Source organism: Chinchilla lanigera, unplaced genomic scaffold, assembly GCF_000276665.1.
Source record: "Chinchilla lanigera isolate Chin_1 unplaced genomic scaffold, ChiLan1.0 scaffold00020, whole genome shotgun sequence".
Classification (NCBI taxonomy): domain Eukaryota; kingdom Metazoa; phylum Chordata; class Mammalia; order Rodentia; family Chinchillidae; genus Chinchilla; species Chinchilla lanigera.
Genome location: NW_004955421.1, coordinates 8,401,296 through 8,424,562, shown reverse-complemented (window position 1 = coordinate 8,424,562; position 23,267 = coordinate 8,401,296). Strand labels below are relative to the sequence as shown.

At 45.3% G+C, this 23,267-nt stretch overlaps 1 protein-coding gene and 1 pseudogene across 1 annotated transcript; one reads left to right on the top strand and one right to left on the bottom strand.

Annotated features, from left to right (window-relative positions):
* Positions 1-7,839: 7,839 nt before the first annotated feature.
* On the bottom strand, positions 7,840-9,731 carry LOC102003032. Its single transcript, XM_005383920.1, has 2 exons — positions 9,156-9,731; positions 7,840-7,947 (listed from the first exon to the last, which is right to left on the bottom strand). Exons 1-2 carry the CDS (start codon positions 9,729-9,731, stop codon positions 7,840-7,842), a joined length of 684 nt encoding a protein of 227 aa, XP_005383977.1.
* A 6,491-nt stretch (positions 9,732-16,222) lies between these two features.
* LOC102030431 overlaps positions 16,223-23,267 on the top strand; it is a 44,886-nt pseudogene continuing 37,841 nt past the window's right edge.

The window sequence follows — 23,267 nt, the reverse complement described above, 5'->3', positions numbered from 1 at the left end:
TAGCCAAGATCATAAAAGAATCTCTCCACATACATCATAGTCAAAATCCCAAGAGTCCAACATGAGGACAGAATCTTAAAAGCTGTTACAGAAAGCAACAAATCACTTATAAAGACAAACCCATTAGAATTACAGCAAACTTCTCAACACAAACCTTGAAGGTCAAGAGCTTAGAGTGAAGTATTTCAGACTCTAAAAAAAAAAAAAACACTTCCAACCCAGACTATTATATCCTACAAAACTATTTTTCAAAATTGATGGAGAAATAAGGTGTGGTGGATTAACCAATTGTCTCTTTTAACACCCAGCTGAACTGAATCAGCATGGTTCTGGGTGTGGATGGCCCATGTGAGGATTGTTGCCAACAGCATAAAAGGAGAACTGGAGAGGAAGACGGTGTGCTCTTGATTCTCCTGCAGAAGCTTGTTGCACTGGATTTGCTGATACAAACTCAGCTGTTTTCATTGTTGGAGGAGCTCGGGTCCTCACTGTCACTGAGGATAGCTGTGGTTCTTTTCAGGGGAGCTCTGGTCCTTACCTTCAGCCTCACCTCCTGGCTCCAGTGCAGAGCATTCAGCCCGCTGGCACAGATGCTTCACCCCACTGGTGCAGTCTTTCTAGCCTCGACCACTGACCTTTGGGCCTTCCAAGTGCAGGTCTTTGATACAGACTTGCATGAGACATTGTTGTGTGCGCATGTCCTCCAGGTGGACTTGTGGAGAACATTGCTATGGGTTCTAGGTCTTCAGCTGGACTCATGCAGGACATTGCTGTGTCATCAAGACCCTCAGATATATTCTTAGGGTCTCTAGTGTATGGACCGATTTCCTGCACTCTTTTGCATTTGATTCTTTGAGTGACTATTACAAAATAATCCTATAGGGCCGGGCATGGTGGTGAATGCCTGTAGTCCCAGCACTCAGAAGGCTGAGGTAGGAGGATTGTTATAAGTTCGAGACCAGGCTGGGCTACAAAGTGAGCTCAAGGCCAGCCTGAACTGCATAGCATGACCCTGTCTCAAAAAGACAAAAAACAAAACAAAACAAAACAAAAACCTATAAATTATGTGTCCTATGTTAAATCCTTTCCCTGTAAACCCAGGTTATAGCATAAGCTATTTCCATAACAAAGAGCACTTTATGAAATTCATGACCATCAGACCAGTTCTCCAAAAATTCTTAAGGATATTCTAGAAAGAAACAATGAAGCCAGGACTGCAAAACAAACAAACAAACAAAAAAATCTAATGGAATAAGTATAACAGGGAGGGTGACTAGTTAATTCAAGAAAATAAAAAAAGAAATCAGCAATGGGAAAACAATGCAGTGATAGGAATAAGTCAACAGCTTTCAGTAATAACTTTTTAAGGTGAATGGTCTCAATTCTCCAATCAAAAGATACAGATTGCCAGATTGGATCAGAAATCAAGACCCAACTGCATGATATATATATATAAATTTAAATAAAAAATTTATAGACTAAAAATTGAAGAATGGAAAATAATACTCCATGCATCAGGAGGCCCAAACCAAATAGGAATAGATATTCTATTTTCAGGCAAAGTGGACTGAAAGCCAAAACTTATCAGAAGATGCAAAGAAGGTCACTAGTTATGGGTTAAGAGAATAATTAAACAGGAAGAAATAACAATTATAAATGTATATGCAAAAACCCTGAATAATCCAACAACAGGCAATAAAATTGAAGCAATGACTACAAAACAACAACAACAACAACAACAAAAAACTACCAAGAAAAGTGCAGGTTCCAATGGATTCACCACTACTACCAATGCTTCTCAAACTCTTCAGTGAAGTTGAAAGAGGAGTACTCCCAAAGTCTTTCCTGGAAGTTAGCATAGCCCTTGTTCCAAAACCAGGCAAGGATCCAACCAAGAAAGGGAACCATAGGCCAACCTCTCTAATGAACATAGCTGCAAAGATCTTCAACAAGATACTAACAAACAAGATGCAGCAAAACATTAAAAAGATCATACATTATGACCAAGAAGACTTCATCCCAAGGATGCAAGGATGGTTGAACATATACATATCAATAATTATAATATATCACAAAAATGAAGGACAGAAATCACATGATCACGTCAATAGAGGCAGAAAAACCTTTGACAAAGTCCAACATCCATTCATGACAAAAACCCTGAATAAAATAGGTACAGAAGACATTATCTCAACCTGATAATAGCCAATTATGATATCATATCAAATGGGGGCAAAAAGAAAGATTTCTAACATCAGGAACAAGACAAGGCTGTCCATGATCACTAATCCTATTCAAAATAATATTCAAAACTTTAGCCAGATCAATCAGGCAAGAGAAGAAAATAAAAGGGATACTTATAGGAAAAGAAGAAGTCAAACTACATTTGCAGATGACAAAATTCTGAGTATAAAAGACCCAAAAAATTCCACCAAAAGATTCCCAGAATTAATAAACAAATTCAGCAAGGAAACAGAATAAAAAAATCAGCACACAAAAATCAATATTTTTCCTGTACACTATTAATGACCTCACCAAGAAAGAAATTAGGACCATTCACAAGAACATCAAGAAAAGTTAAATACTTCAGAATTAATCTAATAAAGGAGATTGAAGAGGACATTAGCAAATGGAGCCATATCTCTTGTTCCTAGACAGGCAGAACCAATACTGTCAAAATGACCATATTTCCAAAACTGTAGATAGATAGATAGATAGATAGATAGATAGATATAGACTTATCAACAGCTTTCCTCACAGAACTAGGGAAAATAATCCTAAAATTCATATAGAAACCCAAGAGACACAGCATAGCAAAAGCAATCCTGGGTAACAAGAGTAAAGCAAGAGCCATCACAATGTCAGCATTCAAGTTATATTACAAAGTTACAGTGAAAAAAGCAGCATGGTACTGACGCAAAAACAGACCTGTGGATCAAAGGAACAGGACAAAGGATGCAGAAATCACCTCTGGCTCATTCAGCTATCTGATCTTGGACAATGGGACCAAAATATATAATGGGCCTCTTTAGCAAATGATGCTGGGAAAACTGGCTATCCACAAGCAGAAGACTGAATCTAGACCCATATCTCTCACAATGTGCTAAACTAAAATCAAAATGGATCAAAGCTCTAAATATTAAAACAGAAACATTTAATCTGCTACAAGATAACATAGATGAAACTCTTGAAGACGGAGGTACAGGGAAGGACATTCTGAGCAGAACCCCAGTTACACAAGAAATAGCATCAAGGATCAACAAATGGGATGTAGCAAATCAAAAAGTTTCTGTATAGCAAAGGAAACACCAAAAGAATAAAAAGACAGCCCACACAATGGGAAACTCAGAGGACTGCTATCTAGAATACATAAATGTCTAAAAAAATTAGATCTCCCAAAATATAAGACCCAATTAAAAAGTGGGCCACTGATGGGAGGCAGAGGCAGGAGGATCACAGGTTCAAGGCCAGCCTGGGCTACATACTGAGCTAAGGCCAGCCTGAAATACACATCAAAACCCTGTCAAAAAAACCCATTGAGATAGACACTTCTCGTAAGAAGTACAAATGGCCAATAAAAACATGAAAAAAATGTTCAACTTTTCTGGTATTTAGAGAAATGCAAATTAAAACAACACTGAGATTTTATCTTACTCCAAAGATAATGGCTAATATCAAGAAATCAAATAAGAAATGTTGGAGACGCTGTGGAAGAAAAAGTAAACTAGTACATGTAAACTAGTACAATGTAGTACAAATGTAAACTAGTACAACCACTAAGAAAATCAGCAGAAAGGGTTCTCAAAAAACTAAAAACAGAGTCCATTTGAGCCAGCTATTGCTTTTGTAGGTATCCTCCCAAGAAAGGTAAAGACATCATATTACAGTGATATAGGCATAACAGCATTTATAGAAGCACAACTCCTCATAGTTAAATCTTGGAGGCAGCCTGTATATACATCAAGAGAGGATGGATAAAGAAAACGTGGTATTTATTCACAATGGAGCACTCCTGTGCCGTAAAGGACAAATCTGAGTCATTTGTAGGAAAATGGGTGCACTCTGAGACCATAATATCTAGTGAAATAAATCAGACACACAAGCTTAAATATTGTATGGTTTCTCTTATATATGAAGCCTAAAGTACAAATAAGCTAAAGAGCAAACTAAAATGTAGGTAATAGGAAATAGAGGGATAGATCTTTTGCAAATGGGCAGGGGACCAAGAAATGGAGGGAAGCACACAAAAAGGAGGGAGAAAGGGAAGGGGAGGAAAAAGGCTTCAGATGTGGTGTGTACACGCACCAACTCCCGGTGGCGGATGTGATTCTCATGTGCTCACACATGTACTAATGACAGTGAAAACTAAGAAAAAGAAAGGGAGTGAAGAAGAGGCAGGGAAGGAAGGAGGGAGGGAGACAGAGGGGATAGGGAAGGAGAAACCTTCATCGTTAGGAAGTATCACAAAGGGCAAAGAAAAAAGGAGGCAAGCAAAGGAGACCAAAGGACCGAGAAAGTGACCTTGATCTTCTGCACTCCTGACACACTGTGGGTGTTTTGCTGTTTGCTTTTCTGAGTGGTGCCGAGGACTGAATTCAGCCCCTCTAGCATGCTGGGCAAGTCCTCTAGCGCTGATTTACACCCCCTGCAGTGCATTTTACTGTTATTTCTCCTTTTCCTTCTCTTCTTCCTCCACTTCCTTCTTCTCCCATTCTTATACCCATTTTGCAGTTGCTAAGGTGAGACGTAGGGAGGAAACTCTGAGTCAGTGTGCCCTGGGTTGGAGGCCCGTCCTAGTTTAGTGACCTTGGGAAGATCATTCATTCTGTCTGGTTTTCAGCTTTCTCACCTGTAAGACGAGACAATGAAAACTACTTGGCAGGGCTGCAGTAGAATGTGTGCTAATGCTCCCCAGCACCGTAAAAGAAAACAAAACAAAAGCAAAACTACTTTGCAGAGCTATGGAGCAAAAGGAATAATATGTAACACCTAGTGTATGCCTTGCATTCTAACCATGGAAGTTATTAGCAGTACTGCTTTTAAGTGAGTTGCCTGGGGCCACAGAGCTAGTGAGGAGACAGTTTCGACTCAGGAGTCCAGAGTGCACAAGTCCTGCCACACCGGGCTGACTCACTAGACGGTTGCAAAGCAGGAGGGAGGCACATAAATTACAAATCCTCTCTCCCACAGGCATACATTTACACACAGGGAGTGACACCGGTTGTTTTTGTCTACTTAGCAACCATTCCCTTTTATTCTGAGAACAGCATCTATCTTTCTTAGTCTGTGAGGTTTAGATTGATTTGACACCATCCCAGGCCTAGGGGTGAATATTTGACTCAAGTCAGGCCAGATTTAATCCTGATATTTTTGTTGAGAAGGAAGATTTCTTTCTAATGAGGTTATTGAGAGGGCAGAATATAAGCCTAGAGCTACCGGGAAGATTCCTTGCCATTTTGTGGTCCATGAAAGGAGAGTTGAGAGATAAAGAACAACAGATCCCTAACATTACTACTTGATTACCTGGAGACAGCTATGCCTGAAGCCAGCCATCAGCTGGAGTTTTCTCCCTTTAGCTGATTTGAATCCAGTTTTTGTCTTGCAACCAAGAGTCCTAACTGACTAATCAAAGGCTCGTCTAATATAATAATGCTCATGTACCATAAACAACACCAGAATGACTCAACAACACAAAGACTAAAAAGAAGAAAAACAAATAGAACAAATACTTTCTCTTTTTCACTTTCATCTTACATATATGAAAGAATATAAGGGTGCTAACAATTGCTGGATGAGTGTGGGAACGTCCAAGAGCAGACCCTCCTTGCCACCCACTGGTCACCCACTCACCTGCACGAACTTCAGGGTCCTCTGTGCCAGTGTCACAGTGTTTATACAACATCTGTGTCCACTCCACAGAAAGATGTCCGGCTACCATCCTGATGCTTCATTAAGAACACTAGCGTTAGACTGGGTGTGGTGGTACATGCCTGTAATCCCAGTACTCGGGAGGCTGAGGCAGGAGGATCCCTGAGAGTTCCAGGTCAACCTGGCTACACAGTGAGTTTAAGGCCGGTCTGAACTACATAGAGAGACCATGTCCCCCTGTCCCCCCACTAAACAAAAACAAAAACAAAACTAAGAAGAGAGAAAGAAAACCAGAGTTGGTGAAGTGTAAGAGAATGCACGTGTGCATGTGTGCTCATGCTCACACATGTGTGTGTTTTCAGCACTGGGAATGGAATGCACTGTACTCTACCACTGAACTACCTCATAGCCCTTTTTATTTATTAGTTATTATTTTCATTTCAGGATCTCGCTGATTTGCCCAGGCTGGTTTCGAACTTGTGATCCTCCTGCCTCACCCTCCTGAGTAGCTGAGATCACAGACATGAACCTGCCAGGGGAAAATACACATTTGAATTCATAGCTTTGGATTCTTCTTTTGTTGAACTCCTCTAAAGTCATAATTATCCAATAAACATTTACTGTCCTCTTCCATGCGTGAGCCTCCGGATAATCAAGATAAGAAGGCTCATCCCCTCATTTCTTACAGACTTAGCGTTCCCACAGAGAGAAAACAAGTCCTCCGCGCTCCCTGCCCAAGGAGGTATGTCTTCTGTCTCCTTAAAGACCACGACTTGGCAGTCCAGGTCTCCGTCTCCGAGTCAGCTCTGGTTGCCTGAGAACCCATCTGGTGGGGGTGCTGACCGCTGAGTCACCAAGAGGCATGAAGTCTCCCACGGAACCTCACACCAGAGAGCCAGACTTCCAGCTAAGCCGGCTGCTGACCTGGCCGCCCCTGAGAGAGGCCGGGAGGGCTGCTCCGCAAACACGGTCACCCCGCGATGACCTCACCTGCCAAACCAGTGACTCACTCCCAATTCCCTCCCCAGCGGCAGAATCTCGCTCATGTGGAACACCGGAGGGGAATACCAGCCTCCTGCGTTTCACGAAAACACACAATTTGGGAGCTATTTTTAAAAGCATGATGATTTCTTTCAGGTGGAGACAGCAACCCAGGCAAGATCAAGAAGTAGGTGCTGGGTGAAGGGCGTGGGAACTCTCCTTTCACAGGAGAGCCGAATGAGAACGGGGATGGCAGAGATGATTTACTTTCCCCTTAAATGTTTTTAATCAAGGTGAAAAATATGCAACACAGAATTTACCATTTTCACTATTGATTTGTGCACAGCTCAGTGGCAGTAAGTACGTTTAGTGTTGTGCAACCATTACCACTACCCACTGAAAATAGGATTTTTTTTTTTGGACAGGGCCTTGCTATGTAGTTCAGGCTGGACTTGACTTCACTATGTAGCCCAAGCTGGCCTTGAATTTGGAGCAATTCTCCTGTCTCAGCCTCCCGATTACAGGCTGGGATTACAGGCGTGTGCCACCACACCGGTCTGTACACAGAAATTTTACACAAATTGAACAAAACTTCCCATGCCTCCCTCCCCAGCCTCTGGTAACCTTTACACTCCTTTTCTACCTATACATGTATCCATTTCAGGTATTTCATGTAAATGGAATCATACACTCATCCCCTTTTGGAACAGATTTTTATCACTTAGAATCGTGTCTTGAAGACTCATCTAGGCTGAAGGCTGTCTCAATATTTTTTAAAATTTTAGGCAGTGTCTCACTGTGTAGTTCAGGCTGGCCTTGAACTTATTACACAGCCCAAGCTGGTCTTGAACTTGCAGCAATCCTCCTGCCTCGGCTTCCTTCCTTTTAAAACTAACATCTCATGACAGGTACACATTCCATTTTATTCGTTCATTCATCTATGTGTTCTTTCCACTTGTTCACTGTTACGGGTGGTTTGGCTTTGAGTCCTTAAAGACCCTTTGTTTTCTTTAGCAAATGGGTCTTCTCTACAAAGATGCTGGGAGTTCTCTGTAAACAGGATCTAAAATGGCCAATTCTGATTATTCCTCTTGAGCACTGTGAAGATGAAGTTAGATCTTGGGTAAGAAGCTGCTTTCTTCCAAGCCCTACATAAAACATTCTCCCCTGTTTGTACCATTTGGCTTAAGCTTTTCCCCACAGAGAAAAAAGGAACCCAGAGCTAGCCTCTTTTTAAATTATAGTCCAACCTGATGGAAATGACCCACGTGAATGAGGTTTTCTGGGGAGTGTTTATGTACCATGCTCTGCCTACCTTCTCCAAAGCAGAGCGCATATCCATCACGTGCTTACCATGGACCAGGAAACTGTTCTGTCACTTACTAAGCATCGTCCTCACTTTCTTCACTTGTAGAGTGAGGCCCAAAGTAACAGAATCAGCTTCACATGAGTGCTTCATGTGGCAGTCATTGCGGAGGATTATCAGCCTGGCATATGGGGCCATTCAGTTGATGTCAGCTGCCTTTACATTTCTTTCCTTCCTTTCTTTTTTCCTCCTACGCTCCCCTCCCTCCCCTCCTCCCCTCTTCCCTCCGTCCCTCCCTTCCCACAGTCCCTCCGTTCGTTCGTTCGTTCGTTCCTTCCTTCCTTCCTTCCTTCCTTCCTTCCTTCCTTCCTTCCTTCCTTCCTCTCTGTACTGCCAAGGATCAAATCCAAGGTCTTATGCGTGCTAGGCAAGTATTGTCCCACTGAGCTCCCCAACCGCTTAGTATTATATATTTCTTACTTAGGCTTATTTTTGTTCTAATCTTCTTAAACTACTAACAAATAAAGATTAAATGCACGGCCTTAGTTTTAAAAAAAAAACCTCAAAAAAACAAAACCATGAATTCTAGAGAAAAGGAGCCAAGTCTGCCATGCTAATTGACGTTTTAAGAGAGCCTGGGGTGGTTAAACGGCTCGGATCTGATTTGCTGCCTTGGATGTCTCACTGTAACTGTTACCGCACAGCCAGTGTCCTCTTCTCTGTACCACGGGGCTAGCAGCTACTTCATGGTGAAGACCAGGGGAGCTTGTGCCTGTGCCGCTTTGCAAGTGTTCCCCGGATGCTCGCTGCCAGGACGGTTGCAGCCTCCCCCTTGGCTTGGCACATTGTGGGGGCTCAGTAAGTGTTGGCCAAAGTGATTTAAAACAAACGTAGCTTCACTGAGAATGCATTAAGCCAATGTATCTTAAAAGATGCACAAGAAACACTCCACGGGGGGAGAAAAGATAGGAAAAACACCAACACAGGATTAGAAACCCACTTCTGCCCCCAGTGAGCTGCCTCGGGCCTCTTCTCTGGGTCCAGAGATTGATATTCCCAGAGTCGGTTCTAAGACCCTGGGGTAAGAGAGCTTTAAAATCTTGGTACAGGAGCGATGCGGAAAGTGGCCCACAGGGCAGAACCCAGAAGCCGGGGCCACAGCGCCCAGTGCAGCCAGTGGTTTCCTGCGTGGGACAAGGCCGGAGTCACTTCCCGGGACCGGCTGGCCTCGCCGAGGCTGCCAGGATGCTGTGGTCTCCATGACAACAGACTGTGCGAATGCGGAGCTGCAGCAAAGAGGTGGTGTCATCCTGCGAAACCAAAACCCCCCGCCCACACACAGCCGGCCGGCCGCAGGAAGTGGAATTCTTCTGGGAAAGCGGCTGACGTCGCCGGTGGCCAGGCCTCGGCCGGGAGGCGCTGATGCAAGCGCAGGGCGCAGGAGGCGGCGGTCCCCGGGGACGGCGCAGCGCCCGTCCTGCTCCCTTCCGGCCGCCCCGCCCGATCTTCCCTGTGAGGAGTCAGCAGCTCCTGGGTGGTTCCCCAGGAAAGGCTCAGGGTGTGTGCGCGTGTGCATGTGCGTGTGTGCGTGTGTGCGTGTGCACGTGTGCGTGTCCTTTGCCCAAACCAAGTCCTCTCGCCTGCTCTTCCCAGCTTGGGAGTCGACTCAGCCTCCCAACTTGGCCGTGGTTGTGCAGACGACCTGCGGGGCTCCCGCGGCTCCCAGGGGACCGCCCAGGTGGCCGGGCTACCTAGTGTCAGCCGGTGCCAAGGAAACCGTCGGGATCCCGCGGGAACCTGGTGTCTGGACGCGTTCTGGGGGCGGAAGAGGTCGGGTCTGGGCTGGTCTCTATCGCCCTCTGCTGGGAAAATGAGAAAATTGCTCTAACATCCCTCAGGGCTCTCCCAGAGATTTGGGAGAAGTGTGGGGAAGTGGGGTGAGGCCGGCGCGGGAACGTTAGGGATCACTTCCCCATAAAACAGGGCCTGGGGCTCAGAGACGACCAAGAGTTTGTGCACAGTCCCACAGCCGCTCTCCGACCAAGTGGGGACCGGAATTTGCACTGACGGCCCTCGCAGGGCAGCGATTTTGCAAGTGAGCCTCCCGGTAGTTGACTGCCTGCCTGAGGGCTCCCTTTACCCGCTCCTCCTCGCGGGCCTCTATCACTGCATCCCATCGGGATGCTAAGTGTGACTCGGGACCCTGTTTCCGCGGCTCCGCGAAGCCAAAACTATTTTCAAACAATACCAAGAGGCTATTTGCTTTTTTCATTTTTTCTTCTGCCAGCATGTACTTTGGAATTTTTAAAAGACCGCATGACATGTGTTGCTGCAATACCTTGAATACAGAGGCAGGAATAAGAATCCAGCCCTCTTCTATTAAGGAAATAGATATACAAAAATGTAAAATGATGTCATGCTTCTCATGCATGATTTTTGTTTTAGGAAATAGAGATATTTTCATAAAGTGTATGTTAATATGTAATGAGTTTATTATTTTTGAACAAATTAAATTGGTAGTTTTAATTTTTTTTGAGACAGGGTCTCTCTGTGCGGGTCAGGCTGGCCTTCAACTCACTATGTAGCCCAGGCTGGCTTCCAACTCTTGGCAATCCTCCTGCCTCAGCCTCCTGAATAATGACTGGGATTGCAGGTGTTAATCATGCCCAGCAAATCTTAATTTCTAATATGGGAAATACTGATAGCTATAATGCACCTCAACCAAGCTTATTATGTTCACAATACGTTTTAAAAATGTAAAAGGATCCTGAGCAAAGAATTAGGGGGAAAAAGTGTAAACTGAGACCTGAGGTGCTCTGCATAAAGTAAGCTCCTCCCAGTCGCTGTCATATCACCCTCTTTTACTTACTCCCCATACTTTTAACTGAAGAAATTATTTTTATTTTGAATGTGCTTATGAGTCAATTGAGGATCTTGTTAAAGTGAAGATTTGGATTTATGTGGTAGGCCAGAAGGGGGGCCAAACTCTTGTTTGGGAAGAGGGGTACTAGGGGTTGAACCCAGGGAGTGCTGCACTATCTCCCCAGTCCTTTTAATTCATTTACTTATTTTTATTTTGAGACAGGGTCTCATGAAGCTTCCCAGGCTGTCTTAGATTTTGTAATCCTCCAACCTCAGCCTTCCGAATAGCTGCGATTGAAGGTATACACCACCATGTCCATCCAAAACTCTGCATTTCTGACCAGTTGCCCAACAATGCTGATGCTGATGATACTGCTTTGGAATCTGCATTTTGGGAACCGCAGCTCCAGGCCCTGGTCTGTCCTGGTGGTGGACTTGCTCGGCACATTTCAGACGAAATCATACTAGGTAGCTGCTCAGTGTGAGTCGCTGTGTGCCCAGTTAGGACCAGCTCCTTCCTGATGGGGCTGAGGCTGCTGGAAGAAATCGAGGGTCAACCCATTTGCAGACTGGGAGGAAAATGATGATGAGGCTTAACAGAAACTTGGAGCTACACTGCTGAAAGCTACTCATAAGCTAGATATTAAGCTTATTCAGTTACAATTCCAGAATCAACTGGAGTCATTTCAAATATCAAAGCACATAGTAGATAGTTATATGGTGGGAATTTCAGTTGTGATGAGAAAACCTTGAACAAGGGGTGGGGTAGGGGATTTCTAAATGTGCCATGTAACATTTTTGCAGTGGGGTGGAAAATGTATTTAAAACCAAACTATTTGTAACTGCTTCTGCTATCTAAATTGGCTAGTATAATTTACATCAGTGGAAAAATGAATCTCTACACTGGGTCTTTCCATTTACAGAAGGGAAGAAAGAAGGCTGACGTTGTGAAACTTCTGCCCGTTGAGTTCTACTGCCAGAGGAGGGATTACCAACTCAAATGCCTCCAGCAGTCAGACAGGTCACATGAACCAGAGAGCCTGGTGCATCCTGGCAAAGACATGCCCTCTTGCCTACCAGAAGGGGACAGCCATTGGTCAACATTAACTTGGTGCTGCCATATTTGCTGGAGGAGGACCTTGTGTTGTCCAGCTTCCTCTCCTGCTCCGCCTCTTCCTCTCCTTCTTCCTCCCCTCCCACTTCCCACAATACTAGGAATTGAACCCAAAGCCTGTACACTGAGCTACACCTCCAGCCCTTGTTATTGCTTTATTTTGAAATGGGTCTCACTAAGTCTCTAAGTTACCCAGGCTGGGCTCAAACTCGCAATTCTCCTGCCTCAGCCTCCCAGTGTGCTGCGATTACAGGCATGCACCACCACACTTGCCAATCTTCCAAGTTTTTGAGAGAAATCTGAAATCAGGGTTACATGTGAAATGTATTCTTTTTTCAAATGTCTGAGTAAAAATCAAATTACACACCCACCCCCCTCACACACACAGACACACACACACACACACACTTTGTGCTGAGCCAAGCAAAGCAAATATTCCCAGCTCAGATAAAGGGGTAGAAATGGGACTAGGTGCCCCCCACTTTGTTTTTCAGTAATGGGGATTGAATCCAGACCCTTCCCATTGAGCTACATCCTTAGCTCTTTTAGTTTGTTTTGTTTTTTCCGGTACCAGGAATCAAACTCACGACCTTGCGCTTGCCAGGCAGGCACTGTGCTGCTGAGCTAAATCTCCGGCCCTCCTTAGCTCTTTTATTTTACATTGTTTAGTTTTTAATTTTGAGAAGGGTCTTGCTAAGTCGCTAAGTTGCCCAGGTTGAGATCCAGCTCACAGTCCTCCTGCCTCAGTTCCCAAATGCGAGAATTACAAGTGTGTGCCTCCGTACCTGCTGGACGGCCCTTGTGTTAGTCAGCCACTGAGACGATCCCTGAGGAGTGGTACAATGGTAAAGGAATATTCCTGTAGGAGAGGTACTGCCCAAAGTGAGGGAGTCTTGGGAATCAGAGGAATTAAAAAAAAAGAGAGAGAGAGAAGAAATCAAGGAACGTGGAAGGAGACTAGACCCGAAGAAGAAAGAGGTGGGAAATCATTTCTGGTTGGTGATGAATAAAGAAGATATGATTTTTTTATACAGTAACGTACTACTCTTCCATAGATAAGGATAAGCTCAAGACATTTCTAGCTAAATGGAAGCACCTTGGCACCATACTCATAAGTGAAATGAATCAGACGCGCATTTTAACATACTGCATTGCATTTCTGGTATGAGAAACCAAAAGTGTAAATAAGGACCAAGATGTATAGTAGATATTGGGAAATGGGAGAAAATGTCCTGAATATTTTCTTGGGGAACAAAGGGAACAATGGAAAAAAAAAGGGGGGAACAAGGCAGTGGGGTGGGGGAAAGGAAGAGAAGGACCAGCAAAAAAGAATAGAAGGAAAAAAGGGAGATAAAGCTCTTGTAAAAGAGGGAAGAGGGGTTGAAAAGAGAGGAGGGGAGTGGGAAAAAAAGAAGAAGCAAGATATGTTATGTATGGGTACAAATTCCATACGATGTTATCATCATGTATACCTAAAATGTACCAATAAAAAATTTTATTAAAAAAATCGTTCCTGGCTGAGAATTGTATGTGTGTGCAGGGCCAGGGCGGAGGTGTGGACCCTGGATTCAGTGAGGGAGTCTTTGGGGCGGCTGGGGGAGGGGAGGAAGGCAAGGACCTGAGCAGAGCGCGGTCAGTGGCTGCCTGAGGTATGTGTGACAGAGATCAAACGAGGAAAACAGGACTGGGTCTGCTGGCTGAGGCGCACAGAGTCCCAGGAACAACCAGTAAAAGCCGGACTTGCGAGGAGGTCACAGAGCTATCAGTGCTTGCACATGTCTCAAGGAGCAGGGGAGATCCCAGCAGAGACCTTGGGTAAAGAGAGCTGAGCGGTGGCACAGGGCGGGACCTTCCTACCTGTCTGTCAGTCATCCTATCTTCAGCCTCCTCTTCAGATAGGTACTAATAGCATCTGTAACAACTCTGCTGCAGAGCTCCTGTGAGGTACCATTGAGGTACTACCTGAGAAACGATTTGTAAAAAGAAGAAAGCCAGAGAAATGAGAGATGGAGAGTAAGTATCAGTTGACAGTAAATATTAAAATGGCCTGAACCACAATACGAGTACAGTAAAGACCCTCACTGAAGCTGATGGTGCTCACCGATGCCTGTAGTCCAATTGCTCAGGAGACCGAAGCTGGAGATTGCTCGAGTCACAAATCAGAGGCCAGCCTGGCCTTCTCTGTCCCCTGACAACCCACTGATCTGTTTTCTGTCGCCTCTTCTGGATTTTGGAAATTGAAGGTGTTGTGTAAATGAAAGCACACGGTAGGTACTCATTTATCTGGCTTCCTTCATTCGGCACGGTTGTGAGAGTCATTCCTCTTGTTGTCCATATCTCTGGTATATGAAGACAGCTGGGCTCTGGGTCAGATTGCCAGCATTCACGTGTTAGCCATACTATCTGCAATATGGCTTTGAGCAGGAAACTTCAGTACGTTTGTTATCCAGTTTCCCCAGGACTCCATGACCATGTAATTCAACATGAAATCATGGCAAGTCCCTGCTTGGGAGGTAGGTTGTGGGGGTTGAATGAAAAGGTGTGTGCCTGGGGATAGTAGTTGCTCAGTAAAACTTATCAAGACTATTATTTCTGAGTGTGTGGCTCAGAGGCAGAACGTGTGTCTCACATGCACAACACTCCGTGTTCAACCCCAGCACAGAGAAAAGATATCGTTGCTATTAGTACTGTAACCTGGAACATTTTCAGAAACCACTACACACGACTGGGAAACACAGCTGGACCCCCAGGACTAAGAAGCCGAGAGGAGAGGCCAAGATCCCTTCACAGGCTCCAAGGGAGCCAGTGCTAGTTCTTTCATCTCTTCGCTCCCCAGATCTAGGCACAGTGGCACCCAGAAAGTGGGTCTGGGTTTGATAACGAGCTGAAAGAAGCTCTCCAGGCAAGAGAAGAGGGAGGCTAGAAAACCCGCAGTGTGTTCAGTCACGCAGTCACGCCTCTGCCTTCCAACCTCAGGGACCCACGTCTTCCTTGCTTGCTCATTCAAATAACAAATTCATTCATCTCTAGCATGCAGCAACTGTGTTATGTTTTAAAGGAAACTTTTAGGCAGAAGGAGGAAGATCACCCATTCAGCGCTACCCTGGGCTACATGGTAAGATCTAGTCTCAAGAAAACCAAACTATCCAGCACTTGGGAGGCTGAGGCAGGAGGACTGCTGTGAATTTGAGGCTAGCCTGGGCTACATAGTGAGTACAAAGCCAGACAGAACTACAAAGCGAGACCCTGTCTCAAAAAATAAAAAAAAAATAAAAAAGGAAAAAAGAAAAACAAAACAAACAAATAAAAAGGAGCTTCTCTGAAGCATCAATACAATGGAGACAGGTTCCTTGTGTCCTGATGACAGTGATAAAAAGTCTGTGAGAATTATCTGCATTGATGCTGTCTTTCCTGGCCCATTTGATTACTTTTAGGGCTAAACAGTCCATACATAGCGCAGAGAGCTGTGTCTCCTCACAGAGGCACTGAAACGCCCCAACTTTAGAGATAGATGAGGCCCAGGTGCAAACCCTATCCCTGCTGCAGGCACTGTTACCCTTGAGGCGGCTGCCTGAACTTCTTTTTAAAGCATTTTTAGCTTTCCAGGACTCTGAGAGGCTGAGGCAGGAGGATTGGGCATCTTAGTGACTTTGAGTGGCCCTGCTCTAAAATAAATAATAAAAAGGGCTGGGAATATACCGTGTCTCAGTGGGAAGGCCCTGGGTTCAATCTTCAGTACTGCAAAGCAGAAAAGAAAATATTGATATACCTGTATTTTTAAAGCTGGAAAGGCAAATTTTATTCATGGGGGGCCAGAGAGATGGATATAGGGACAACTGCAACCAGGTCTTTTGAGAGGAACTCAGCGTGGACGGCCCTGAGCTCAGCGCCTGGCACAGGGAAAGGGCACAATAGGAAGCCGTGGGTGGCTGTAAACTTCACGTGTGTTTTTATAAATACTTTCTCCACTTCTTAGCCTGCTGTCTCTGTGCTTCGCCTTAAATCACACCGCGAGCAGTAGGTTGCTTATTTTTAGGCATCGCACCAGCTGGACACGAGGTCCCCGGAGGAACAATCAGAAAGAACTGAGGATGAAAAAGCTGGTAACTAAGCGGGACGTGAAAATTGTCAGCCGGGGGTGCTGCAGGAAGGTGTACTTAAACGAGCTCTGCTCACCGCCAGATGATTGCGACTGTCTCCAGGATGCAGGCGAGGAACTGTCTGCTCTCAGAGAAGCCCGCACAGAAATGGACTGCTCAAGCCTTAGCGAAACGCCCACTGGATGGTGGATGTGCTGGATGACTGACGGAGCGGTAGGAAGGTCCCGCCCTGTGCCACCGCTCAGCTCTCTTTACCCAAGGTCTCTGCTGGGATCTGCCCTGCTCCTTGAGACATGCGCGAGCACTGATAGCTCTGTTTCGTCCTCAGCAAGTCCAGCTTTCACTGGTGGATGTGTTCAAGCTGAGGCCAGGGGACCGGGTGTCAAAAATGCGGTCAAGGTGATTCTTGCTATAGGAAGTCAGACTTGACTATTAGCTTTCAGGAGGATGCTGGGTAGGTGGTTACCAGGCTTCAGGGTCTCCACACAATAGTGCTTCTTCTTTTTTCTGTTTTATCTGTTTCAGTAAGCTCCTGAAAATGAGAAGAGTCTGTCATTTTTAAAAGTATTTTTATGTTTGCAGTACTTGGGATTGAAACCATAGCCTTTGTACCGAGCTACGTACATCCCAAGACCTTTTAAAATTTTTATTTTGGCACAGGGTCTCACTAAGTCACTATGTTGTCCAGTCTGAGCTTGAACTTGAGATCTTCATACCTCAGCCTCCCAGAGTGCTGAGACTACTCCCATGTACCACCATGATAAGCTGGTTTTTTTTTTTTTTAAGGCCACTGGCCTGGGTAACCTTTTGAGACCTTTTAGAACTTTGGGGCTTTGTAAGCAGATGATTCAGAATTGCCTGTGACCTTGAATGTTTGTCAGAACCCTTTTTTGGCTACAAGTGTCAAAACACCTCTTAACTTGTCTATGACAAGAAGGAGATTTGGCCACTGAGGAACTTCCGGGCTACTGAGGTAGTTCGCAGAACTGCAAGAACCGGGACAAGCACAGCCTTCAGCTTTAGACTCAGCACCTGTATGCTGCCTGAGCTACATCTGGGCCTCGGCTCTGCTTTTCCAGTCCCTGTGCTTGTTGCCCTAAGGGACACATGGCAGCCGTTAGTCCCTCCTACTGGAAGGACACCCTTTCCGGTCTCAACAGCTCCGAGTACACATCAACCCCTGGGCAAGGACGATAACTAGCCCATCCCTGGATGGATCCGGCCTGGCTCAGACCCTCCTCGCTAGAGTGGGTTTACTAAAGAGGCTCTCTAGGTAAACAAAATGCAACACCTACTTCCAACTTGGAAGACTGAAAAAATGTACATAGGAGCACTTCAACAAAAATGTTTGGCTCGGTCCCAGAGAAGCGAGTTCTGATGAAATGAGCTCCAATTTATTGAGCACTGGTTTTAGGTCAAATACATTACCTGCATTACTTTTGTAAATTGTGCTACCAGCGATCTGAGGTGATTCTAAAGTCATTTTACAAATAAGAAACGGAGGCCCAGAGATGTCAGTTAACTTTCCCAAGACCACACAGCTAGACCTAGCGAACAGGGATTTTGCTCAGGGCATCTGTCTGGGCCTGCATTTTGAGCTCCTTCTCCTTCCTGACAGTGTACAAGATGTAGAGGTGGCTGAAGAGATTTAGACACGGAATGGAACCACATTCCTCCAAGAGCAGAATACAAAATCTGGGACATGCAAAAAAGAGCACTGGATAGGGAGACACGCTTGTCTGAATGTGAGGCCCATCGCTTCTCGGCTTTTGGGCTAAGATCAAGTGAATGTGAGGCGCAGCTCTGTCTCTGCTACTGATCGGGCGTAAGCCAAAAGAATCTTTTTAAAATGTATGTACCCAGCTGTGTTGCTCCTCTGCTGGCAACGTTTCAGTGTCCTCAGGAGAAGGTCTGAACCTTTCTCAAGGCCAATAGCGCCTGTGCCCCTGCCCCGCTCCGCACTGCCCTTTGCAGCCCTGTGCTCCCGCTGTGCCGGTTTCTCACAGGCTTCTGGCTTCCTCGCGAACGCAGTCGCCTCTGTTTGAAATGTCTGTTCTCTCTTCCACTTTGCGCCCGCACTCACTCTTTCCGTGAGTGGACGTCACCGACTTCAAGAAGTCTTCCCTCGCTGCCAGTAGCTCCGACCCTTGACAAACTCCCTGGTAGTCCGAGCTGCTGTTTAAAGCCCTTCTCCCAGTGGGAAGGAATGATGTTTTTTTGACTGCTTGGGGGTGGTTTCTGGCTCATTCATCTGTATTAAGCGGAATGCTTGGTACAAGGTGAAAGCACAATCAGTATTTCCCGAAAGCCTCACTGGCGGTCTGAGCACCCACTCTCCCAGTCGTAAATGTCATTCCGTGTGGGTGCCAGCTTCTGTGATTCTAAGAGCCTTCAGCGTGAAGCACCTGGGCGCAGAGGGAGCTGGAGTCAGTGGGTGGAATTCAGTCAAGTCGCTGAGACGGCTGCATTTTATTTGAAGCCTGTGGAAGAAAAGGCTAGCTGGGTCCATCTGGTCTGCTAACAGGTGGACTCCAACACGAAGAGGAGAAGTTCATTTACAATCAGCCCTGCCTAAGAAAAAAATCTCACACCCCTTCCCCGAAGAAGGCTGTCACTTGGTTCCTTTCTCTGACGCTGACATATGCTTCGGTCCCTCGCTCCCAAACGCAGTTGGTATTCAGAGTTTTCTGCCATGTGAGGAGAGCTGCTGGGAGCCGGAAGACAGCTTCTCTCTCAGAGAGCAGCAGAAAGAAGCATTTGCTGTCGCCCTCAGGAGACTTTGTACCCTGTGCCAGTGACTTAAATCTAGACAGAGACCAGAGACTCAAAGCAGAACAGAGGTTCTGGCTGTGCTGCAGAGGAAACAATTTAATGACGCTGTGGCTGGGATAAAGAGTTTCTTACATCTGCTCTATGTAGGCATCTGTCTTGTCTTCACTGCCCAATAACTCTGGAGCTGAACTGAGTTCACATCCTTCCTCCGCCCCTTCCTAGCTGTGCAGTCTTCTGTGAGTCACTGAACTTCTCTGTGCCTTGGTTTCTTCCTCTGGAAAGTGGGGTTAGTGAGGAGTACCTACACTTTAGTATTAGAGTGAGGATTAAATGAGTTAGTTTACATAAAGTTCCTAAAATTGCTTCTGGCCCATACTAAGGATGTTACTGTTGCTTTTAGAATTATGTTATGAAAAATCTTCTCCGTGCCTCATCTGGCATTAGGCAACTGGACCAGTATTTCTCCAAGAGCTGTTTCTAGATTATTTGCATCAGAATTGCTTAGGCCAGAAGTGATGTTCAAATACTTAACAAGGGGTGGGGACATCCCTTCGTCAGAACTGGCAGCAGGCGCAGTCTGGGGCAGGGTAGGGGGCATCCTATGCCAGATATTAGCCTTGTGGTATTTGAACCATGGCAAATCTGGGCAACATCAGAGTAGCTGAGGTCATCAGGTACAGTGACTGCTGTACTCGGGGTTTACAAGGGCAAAGATTTAATTCAGGACACACAATTTATAGGATTATTTTATAATAGTCACCCAAAGAGTCAAATGCGAAAGAGTGTGAAAGATCTGTCCACACACTAGAGACCCAAAGAGTCCAGCTGAGGGCCTGGATCGCACAGCAATGTCCTGCATGAGTGCAGCTGAAGACCTAGAGCTCATGGCAGTGTCCTCCATGAGCCCAACTAGAAGCCTAGAACCCATGACAATATCTTGTGTGATATTGTGGCAATATCTGTATCAAACATTTGCAGTGGGAAGGCCCAGAGGTCAGTGGTAGAAAGTCTGTGCTAGCAGGATGATGGGTCTGTGCCAGCAGGCTGAGGCATCCACACTGGAGCCAGGAAGCGAGGCTCACAGTAAGGACCAGAGCTCCTCCAAAGGGAACTGCAGCCGTCCTCAGAGGCAGCGAGGACCCAAGCTCATCTGACGATGGGAACAGCTGAGTGTACGTCAGGAAAACCAGCATGACAAGCTTCTCCAGGAGAGTCAACAGCGCACCATCTTCCCCTCCAGTTCTCTTTTTATGCTGTTGACCACAATCCCCAGGTGGGCCCTCCACACCCTGCACCTCGCTGATTGAGTTCAGCTGGGCGTTACAAGTTGGCCGTTAGTTAATGCACCGCAGTGACCAACCATTCTGTTTTGCCCAGGATGCAGGCACCTGAACGTTCTGGGAAAATCTGGAACAGTCGGTCACCTACGCACAGGGTCCTCAGGGCCATGTCTCTTTTCTAACCAGTTTAGAGGTCTGCAAATATTTTAACAACCAATAGGGTCACTCATATCTACTGGCTGAACATCAGCTGTGCCTGGGACCTTCTAAGGAAACGTAGACTCCTGGGCCCCACCCAAATAAGTTCAATCAAAATGTCCAGAGCTAAGGAATTTGAGTTTTCTGTGTGTTCATCAGGGGATCCTGATGCTGTCAAACTTGAGCTCCTCTTCATTAGACTGCCTCTTCAGGCAGGCAGGGACTGTGTGTATATCTCGCTAATGACCCTGTCCAGGATCAGCACATAGTAGGTACCCGTTAAATGTTTGAAGTGTGTATATATGTCACTACATTTGGGAGGCCACAAGTAGGGCATATAAGAACATGATAGTTGCCAGCCAGAATGGTACATGCTTGCAATCCCAGCTACCCAGGAGGCTGAGGCAGGAAGATGGAAGGTTCAAGCCCAGCTTGGGCAATTTAATGAGACCCTATCTCAAAATTTAAAAAAATTAAAGGCTGGTGTAGCTCAGTGATATATTGAGTACTCTTGGGTTTGATTCTCATTACAAAACAAAACAGATTAGAACAAGACTACAGAAATTAAGAGATTAGACTGAATTCTATTTTTTTCCTTATCAGTTGAGTGATATTTTGTGAGTGAATTCATCTCTCAGAGACTCAGCTTTCTTATTCAGGAAAAGAGACAATAATAGCATTGTCTAAATTACATAAGGAGCGGGGCATGGTGGCGCACCCCTGTAATCCCAGCACTTGGGAGGCTGAGGCAGGAGGATCATTGTGAGTTCGAGGCCAGCCTGGGCTACAAAGTGAGCTCAAGGCCAGCCTGAATTGCATAATGAGACCCTGTCTCAAAAGGACAAGAAATAAAATAAAATACATAAGGCAGTTAACCACAGTATCTGAACACATTTTCAATAAGAAGTAACTCTTACTATTGTTGTTTTTGTTTTACTATTTTTAATCATTTAGTTTCCTTTAATTCAACAAATAATTACTGAACTCTGCACCAGGCATGATGCTAGACACTATAGTTTCCAAGAAGAATGACAATTGCCTTGCACTTTAGAAAGCAACCGATGTGAGTAAACGAGGAGAGTAAAATGTGCTAGGTGGAGTGGTGGTGTGGTCTCTCTGCACTGCTGTGCCCGGGCAGGGAGCCCAGGCAATGGAGCACGTAGTCAGGGTTTAGGAAATAGGACAGGTGACAGTTGAGGATTGGGAACCTGTGGAAGAAGAGTGGAAGCACTAGGTGAGGATGTAGCCACACAAAAAGATGTGTCTTGTGGGGAAGGGCCAGAGTGCAGGGTAAATAGAAGGTAGAACTCACAGTACAGGGGACAAGGATGGCAGATTATGAATGTTTATTTCCCGTGGAGAAATGAGGCATGTTCTGGACTGCAGGTACCACAGTTGTGAGAAAATTAAAAGCAACATAAATGCCCAGTGTGAACATTTGGTTGAGGGATGTGGTGTTCATCTTTATCGTGGAATAAAAGGCATGGTTTTAAAATGAAGTTATAGATCTGGCTGTGGTGGCACAAACTTGTAATCCCAGCACCCTCAGAAGCTGAGACAGGATTGCAAGTTTGAACCCAGAGAGGGCAACTTAGTAAGACTCTGTCTCAAAGTAAAACTATGTTAGAAAAAGGACTGGAAATGTAGCTCTGTATTAAGGCCCGAAAATCAGTCATTAGTAGAAAAAAACCAAGGCACACTGCATGTAAAGATTGTGTGTGTGTGTGTGTGTGTGTGTATGTGTTGGATATCCAACCCAGAGCCGCATTCTACCACTGAGTTACATCTCTAGCACCTTTGAGCTTTTTTTTCAGTACTGGGGATTGAATTTAGGATCTCACACATGTTAGGCAAGTGCTCTATCACTGAGCTATATGTCCATTCCTTTTAAAATTTTATTTTGAGACAAGGTCTTGCTAAGTTCCCCAGGCTAGGCTCAAACTTGTGATTGCCCTGCCTCAGCCTCCCAAGTGCTGGGATTACAGGCATATGCCACCATGCCTGGCTATATCAAGTTCATTTCTCACTGATGTTTATGTGTAATGTTGGCTGTGGGACCTTGCTTATCATAATCCCAGAGGAATCTAAGTTGAAAAAGGCTCTATCCATCTTTCCTGATGGCTCAGGCAGGAAGGAGGGTGTGAAAAAGCATACTGGCACATACAAGTTTTTGCCTGAAAATGACACACTGCTTCCACTCACATTTCCTTGGCTATGCAAGCCAAATTTTTGCACCTTACTTTGAAGGAGGTGGGGAAGTGTAATCCTACCATATGTCCAGAGAGAGAAAATGGAAATATTTGCAAGCAGACCTGATAACCACTATGGGAGCATTTTTGGTTACAAGTAACAGAACATCTGCCTAGAAATGGCTAAAAAAATGAGATTTATTACTTTATATGACAAAGAGCCAAAATATAAGACATTTGTCAAATGTGTTCATTCATTGGCTTCTATAGTTTAGATCTGGAATGTGCTCCAAAGGCCCACTGTTAAAGCTTCACCCACAGTCCCTGGTGCAATTGGAAGGTTATGGATTTTTACAAGGAGGGGTTTAGCGAGAGGAAGTTAGGTCATTGGGGGCATGCCTTCCAAAGGGATCATGGATCTCTGACATGTTCTTCCTCTTCCTCTGCTTTTCAGCCACCATGAAGTGAGCAGTTTTGTCCACTTTACATTCCCCATCATGATGTGCCCCCTCAAATACAGGTCCAAAAGCAGTGGTGCCATCTGATCATGGATTGAAGCCCCAATCATGAACTATAAATTCATCTCTTTTTAAATTG

Coding starts and splice junctions, on each gene's coding strand:
- LOC102003032 (XM_005383920.1), bottom strand. CDS start 9,731: ATGCACACGCGCACACACCCTGAGCCTTTCCTGGGGAACCACCCAGGA. Junction 7,948..9,155: donor GCAGCTCACTGGGGGCAGAA/GTGGGTTTCTAA, acceptor TCATCTTCACAG/TGCTCAAGAGGAATAATCAG.